Raw genomic sequence first — 6,911 nt, 5'->3', positions numbered from 1 at the left:
GATGGCCCTGCTGGGATTTGGGGTGTGGGATTTGGGATTTGGGGTGTGGGATTTGGGATTTAGGATGCACCTGTGTTTTAAAGAAGCGGTGGATGGCACTGTTGGGATTTGGGGTGTGGGATTTGAGGTGCGGGATTTGGGATTTAGGATGCACCTCTGTCTTGAAGAAGCGGTGGATGGCCCTGCTGGGATTTGGGGTGTGGGATTTGGGATTTGGGATGCACCTGTGTTTTAAAGAAGCGGTGGATGGCCCTGCTGGGATTTGGGGTGTGGGATTTGAGGTGTGGGATTTCAGATTTGGGATGCACCTGTGTTTTAAAGAAGCGGTGGATGGCACTGCTCAGGGTGCAGCCCACGAAGCCCTCGGCGGCGTCGGGGTCGTGCAGGAACCGGATCTCCAGCGGCGCCGAATCCTCCCCCACGTCGATGGCCTGGACGTACCGGTGGGAGCTCCAATCCCACACGTTCAGCCGGCGCCCGTAACGCCCTGGGATCGGTGGGATCGGGAATTCCGTCAGCGGGAAACAGCTCAGCCCCGGGGGGGAATTCCCGAATCCCGGCGGCGCAAATCCGGCTCTCCCGGGAGGGGGGGGATTTGGGGGATTTGGGGGATTTGGGGTGGCCCCCTCACCTTTTTTGAGGTCCCGGGGGTCGAAGCCGTAGCCCAGGCACTTGGGGACCCCCCACTCGGTGCTGATGAGGACGTTGTGCCGCGGTTGGTACCAGAAGTCGTAGCCCATGGGGGGGGTCTCGTCCCCCCTCTCCCAGTTCCCCTTGACCTCGAAGGTCTCCGCGTCCAGCAGGATGAACCCACCTGGGTTAATTAACGCTAATTGGGGTTGTGAACCGACCAGGGACAGCCCCCCCCTGGCCACCCCCGGGTGTGGGGTCTGTCCCTGTCACCCCAGTTCTTGTCCCCCCTCTCCCAGTTCCCCTTGACCTTGAAGGGTCTCCATATCCAGCAGGATGAACCCACCTGGGGCAGTGAGGGATTAACCCCAATTAACACTGATTTCTCATGATCCTGGTGCCCCTAAACCCGGGTTCCCACCTCCTGAGCCCCCAAACCCAGTTTCCCAAAACCCCAGACCCCCCAAACCCAGTTTCCCACACCCCAGGACCCCCCAAAACCAGTTTCCCATGATCCTGGACCCCCCAAACCCAGTTTCCCACCCCCTGAGCCCCCAAACCCAGTTTCCCACAATCCCAGACCCCCCAAACCCAGTTTCTCATGATCCAGGACCTCCCAAACCCAGTTTCCCACAATCCTGGTGCCCCCAAACCCAGTTTCCCACACCCCAGACCCCCCAAACCCAGTTTCCCACAATCCCAGATGCCCCAAACCCAGTTTCCCACCCTCCCAAGCTCCCAAACCCAGTTTCCCACAGTCCCAAACTCTCTAAACCCAGAGATTGACCCCAATTACCACTAATTTGGGGTTGTAACCCGAGCAGGGACAGCCCAGATGGATCCACCCCCGGGTGTGGGGTCTGTCCCTGCCCTCCCAGCTCCCTCCTGGGGGGTTCCTGGGGTACCTTTCCCGTTGCCAGCGGGGTCCCCCAGGGTGCTGATCATGATCTCGCCGCTGCCCAGGCAGTGGGAGGTGTGGGGGTACCCCAGGCCACACTTCCAGAACACTTCCTCGGGGTTCACCACCTGGGGAGGGAGGGGGGGACACCCCAAGGCTGGTTTGGGATTTGGGATGTAGGGTGAGGGATTTGGGATGTAGGATGATGTGCCTGTGTCCTGAGGAAGAGATGGATGGCCCTGCTGGGATTTGGGATGTGGGACGAGGGATTTGGGATGTGAGATGAGGGATTTGGGATATACCTGTGCCCTAAAGAAGAGGTGGATGGCCCTGCTGGGATTTGGGATGTAGCATTTGGGATGTGGGATTTGGGATGTAGGATGATCTGCCTGTGTCCTGAGGAAACGGTGGATGACCCTACTGGGATCTGGGGTCTGGGATGTGGGATTTGGGATATACCTGTGTCCTAAACAAGCAGCACCTGGCCCTGCTGGGGTGTGGGATGTAGGATGAGGGATTTGGGATGTGGGATTTGGGATTTAGGATATACCCATACCCTAAACAAGCAGCGCCTGGCCCTGCTCAGGCCACATCCCACGACGCCCTCGGACAGCCCCAAACCCCCCTTTCCCAATCCCAGACCCCCCCAATCCGCCCAAAATCCCAATCCCACCCCCCTGGGCACCTTGAAGAGCCGGGGTGCCCGGGGGTCTGTGCCCGTGTCCACCACGTAGATCCTGGAGGAGATGAGGGAGGGCAGCACCAGGCGGTTCCTCCTCTTGCCCCGGTCCCTGAAGCAGCTGCTGCAAACGTTCCAGCCCGAGTGGTGCAGCTCATCCCCCACGTTGGGCATGGGCAGCCGGTGGATCACCTGGAAAAGGGGGACAAAAGAGGTGGGAGGGGGGTTGGGATACCGGGAAGGGTCCCTGCCTGAGGGCTGGGGGGGATTTGGGGTCTTTTCTCTGTCCTAAACCACCCCGGGATTCTGGGATTTCTGTGAAATCCGTCCTAAACCACCCCAGAATTCCTGTGAAATCCCAGCCCCAAATCACCCCAGGATTCCCATGAAATCCGTCCCGAACTACCCCAGGATTCTGTGATTCCCATGAAATCCACCCAAAACCACCCCAAGATTCCATGATTCCTGTGAAATCCCAGCCCCAAACCACCCCAGGATTCTGTGATTCCATGAAATCCCAGCCCGAAACTACCCCGTAATTCCTGTGAAATCTGCCTCAAACCACCCCGGGATTCTGTGATTCCCGTGAAATCCACCCAAAACTGCCCTAGGATTCTGTGATTGCCATAAAATCCGCCCCAAACCACCCCAGAATTCCGTGATTCCCATGAAATCCCATGCCCGATCCCAAATCCAGGTGTTTTTTTACCTGGCTGTAGGTGGGGGATTTGGGATCCACGTCCACAGTGGCCAGGAAGTCGGGTCGGCCCCGTCCCGTGTTCCTGTAGATGCAGGGCACGTAGATGATCTCTTCCCGAGGGCCTGGAAAAGTGGGAATGTCAGGAAAACGCCGGGAAAACCCATTTGGGACCCCAAAAAAACCCTCCTGGAGCCTCTGGGAGCCGAAATCTCCCTCCTACCCCACGTGGGGTGGTGGGATCCCCCTCTCCCTGGGGGTCCCTGGGGTTGGGGAGGGATCTCTGCACCTCAGAGTCCCCATGGATTTGGGATGGGATCGTCCAGGTTGGGAAAAAACCTCAAGGATCCTCAAGTTTGAGTATTCCAGGGCTGTGGGGACACACCAGAACCGCCCCAAAAGGGTCAGGAATGGGGTCAAATCCTATCAGGGCTCAAACCCCATCATGGGAGGAGCCCCAAAAAACACGTCAGGACTCCTTGGAGCAAAGGCAGGAGCCCCCAGATCCCTGGAATGAAGCCAAAGAACCCCCAAGTCAAAGGCAGGACCCCCCAAATCCTTGGAATAAAAGGCAGAGAGACCCCCTAAACCCCTGAATCAAAGGCAGGAGCCCCCAAATCCCTGGAGCCTCCTGGTCCCTGCAGAGGTGGGAGCAGGATTGCCCAAGCCCGGCCTGGGAGGGGGAAAAGCTGGTTTAGGAAGTGCTGAGGAAGAACCTGTGATGGGAAATGGCACCAGGGAGGAGATTTGGGATCTTGGGATTGGGGCCAGGTTGGGTCAAAGATGCCAGGGAGGAGATTTGGGATCTTGGGATTGGGGCCAGGTCGGGTCAAAGATGCCAGGGAGGAGATTTGGGATCTTGGGATTGGGGCCAGGTCGGGTCAGAGCTGCCAGGGAGGAGATTTGGGATCTCTGGATTGGGACCAGGCCAGGTCAGAGCTGCCTTTGCAACATTCCAGGAAAACCTCCCACAGAGTCAGCCTTGGATTTGGGAGAACTGCCCGAGGCCAGTGGATCCTGATCCCAATCCCAGTCCCAATCCCTGTCCCGATCCCAGTCCCTGCAGCCGCCCCAAAATCGGGGTCTGAGCCCCCCAAAGGCCACCCAGGAGCTTCTCCCGGGAGCCAAACCTGCCAGGAGGAGGTTTTTTGGGTGCCAGAGTCACCCAGCACCCCCAAAACCCCGGGATAATTCCCGAGGGAACTCTGGATCCCATGGGATTTGTGCTGTTTGCTGCTCCCTTAAGGCACCCTGAGTGTCCCAGGGACTCATCTCCCCGTCGTTTTCCCGGTTCAGAGGTTTTTCAGGATCGGGATCAGGGATCCAGGGGTGTTCCCGAGCTCCCCAGCATTCCAGGGATGCGTTTCCCTGGAGAAGGGGATTAAGGGAGGGACAGGGAAGCGCAGGGAAGGCAGAGGTGACTTTGCCGCGGGGCAAAGCCCATTAAAAACCCCACAAAGGTTTGTCCCGACGCCAAACTGTCATTAGTTAATCGGAGTTCAAACTGTCATTAGTTAATTGGAGTTCGCGCTTCCCGGACTTGTTTGGGAGCCTCCCGGGAGAAGGATGGGATTGATCCTCCCCCCCTAATTCCCGCCCGGGGCAGAATTCCACACTCACCTTTCATGGCATCCAGGGGGGAGGCGTAGCCGGGACCGCACTCCCCGCACTCTCCTGCCGAGGGAAAAAGGGGAATCAAACAGAAAATCCATCAAAAAGTTCCTTTAATCCCTTTTTTTCCCCCATTTTTCCCGCTGTCGGAGGGACCGGATGATCCCACGACCCGCGGGAACGTCCGAGGCGAAGGTTTGGGGAGCCAAAAACGCCGCCGGGAAATTCCAGGTGAGGAATTTCCATCCCTCTGCTTTCCCATCCCCGAGGGATTTTTCCCGGGATCCCGACTCTGCCCTTGGCTCCTCCCACCCCTCTTTGGGGGGATTAATGCCAAGAAAGCCCCTGTTTTCACCCCAAAATTCGGTGCTGGAGGCATCAGCTCCCTCCTCACCCTCCAGCTCCTGGAATTCCCTCCCGGGATTCCCTGTTGTCCAAACCGGCCCCGCTCTCCCAAAAAAGACTCGGAAAAGCGCCGAGAAAATCGGGTTTAACGCAGTTTAACGAGAGGTTTTAGGAAAATAACCCCCAATCGCCACCCAAAGGAGCCTTTTTATGGTGGAGAGGAGGAGGAAAAAGAGGGAAACTTTGGGATAAAACACAAAATCAGTCTTTGCTGCTCGGATTCTGATTTATTCCTGCTTTATTTCTGGTTTATTTATCACCCTGTCCCTGCTGCCACGCGAGAGACCGGGAAACCACCCCCTTCTCCCTCCTCTCCTGGGGTTTCTCCTGCAAAAAAAAACAAAAAAACAAACCAACCAGCCCCGGCAAAGGCAGGATTTAAATTTAAAGACCTCAAATTCACTCTCTGAGCTCAGCCCCGCCGGGGCGTGCCCGACACCGCGGCCAAAAAGTACAAATTGCAGGTGAATAAATGAAATAATCCTCTTAGAAAGCTTTCATCATCCACCTACCTGAACATTCCGTGGGGTTTTATTTAGGAGATGGGGACAAAAAAAACCCCTTTCCTGCACCCCAAATTCATCCCTGTGTTTCATTTCTGGGGGTCAGAGGAACAAACCCCCGAAGTTCCAACCCCGAAAGGATTTAAGAGGCTTTTTTTTTCAAGGCAGGGAACCACCAAAAATCCCTAAAATTTTGGTAAGAGGAGCCGAGGGAGGGTTCCCTTACCTGGGCCGGAGGTCTGGTGGGGTCTCGCCTGCCGAGGGAAGGATTCCACCTGCATTTTTCCTGCCGGGAGCGGATCCGGGGAGGAGACGCAGCTCCCGAGGTCGGGATATAAAGGGAGCGGGACGGGGAGAAGGAGGAGTTGGGAATGGGATGACGGGGGGAGGATCCAGGTGGAGACGTGCAGGGAAGAGGCTCCCAGACCCTCCAGAGCCTCCTCGGGGGGGAAAGACGGGAAAGCACCAAGATCCCAATCCCGGGAATAACCGGGGACGCTGCAGATCTTAATCGGGGCTGGGAGCGGGGAGCGAGGACTGGGGTGGTTTTAATTACAGGGTGAGGGTTTGCTGTGGGACCTTCAAGGAGCTGTGGGACCTTCTCTCTGCTTAGTCAGGGTGTGCCCCGGCGCCGGGGAGGCACCTGGAGCAGGGAATCGTGGGATGCTCGGGCTTGGAAGAGCCTTAAAGATCATCCAGACCTTGGGCAAGGGCACCTTCTGCCAGCCCAGGATGCTCCAAGCCTGGCCTTGGATATTTCCAAGGGTGTGGAATCCACAGTTCCGTGCTGGGGCCTCCCCACCCTCACAGGGAATGATTTCTGCCCAAAATCCTCCTGGGATTGTCCACGGGAAAACTGGTCAAGCTGGAAGCAATATCCTGACATCCAGGAGCGGGGCAACCACTTCCCAAACACAAGGGATTGCCCTGGGCTGGCTCCCAAACCTGTTAAATTGCATCAAATGGAGAGAAATCCCATAAAAACGACGGGCTGGGAGAATCCACACCAGAAAAAGAACCAAGCAAAGGCAATTCCCACCAGAAACTTGCAGGAGGACAAAGAGGGTCCCTGCCCAACCAGGGTCCTGTCTTAGGGGTTTTCCCAAGGCTGATCTTCTCCCAAACCCCTGCTGGGGCTTGTTTTCCCTGCCCTCCACGGGAAAGGAGACACGAGAAGGCCCAGCTGATGCAACCAAGGGTTTTATTGGCGTTGAAAGCAGGACAAGAGCAAACCAGTGTCAGCAAACGGGCCCCTCTTCCCAACCCAGCACTGGCAGCTCCTCCAGCTGGGACACGGAGCCACTGGGATGGGAGCCAGGAGGGAAAAGCCCTTGGGAAGGGCCCGGCCGGAGGGGGGAACTGGGTGGAACCGGGCACTGCCCTTTGTGCCCAGGAGCTCGGGAGCCTCCCGGGGAGCTGAGCCCCTTCCCGGGGCCCCCGGGGATCTGGGAAGAGCAGGGCAGGGCTGGGACAGGAGTGTGGCACTGG

The 6,911-nt window shown here is 57.5% G+C and overlaps 1 protein-coding gene across 1 annotated transcript in view; it reads right to left on the bottom strand.

The window, feature by feature from the left end:
• Positions 1–308: 308 nt before the first annotated feature.
• LOC113941017 (methanethiol oxidase-like) overlaps positions 309–6,911 on the bottom strand; it is a gene marked incomplete at its 3' end in the record, with an annotated part of 6,945 nt that continues 342 nt past the window's right edge. The window contains exons 2-7 of the mRNA XM_027632177.1: positions 4,525–4,587; positions 2,917–3,029; positions 2,214–2,399; positions 1,536–1,656; positions 632–814; positions 309–487 (exon numbers count right to left, since the gene is read on the bottom strand). Of these exons, the coding sequence (XP_027487978.1) occupies positions 309–487; positions 632–814; positions 1,536–1,656; positions 2,214–2,399; positions 2,917–3,029; positions 4,525–4,587 (845 nt within the window). The remainder of the gene's footprint in view (positions 488–631; positions 815–1,535; positions 1,657–2,213; positions 2,400–2,916; positions 3,030–4,524; positions 4,588–6,911) is intronic.

This window comes from Corapipo altera, unplaced genomic scaffold, assembly GCF_003945725.1.
Source record: "Corapipo altera isolate COAL_440 unplaced genomic scaffold, ASM394572v1 61474, whole genome shotgun sequence".
NCBI classification, from domain to species: Eukaryota; Metazoa; Chordata; class Aves; order Passeriformes; family Pipridae; genus Corapipo; species Corapipo altera.
Note: the sequence above shows the minus strand (reverse complement) of the source record. Positions and strands in the feature narration are given on the sequence as shown.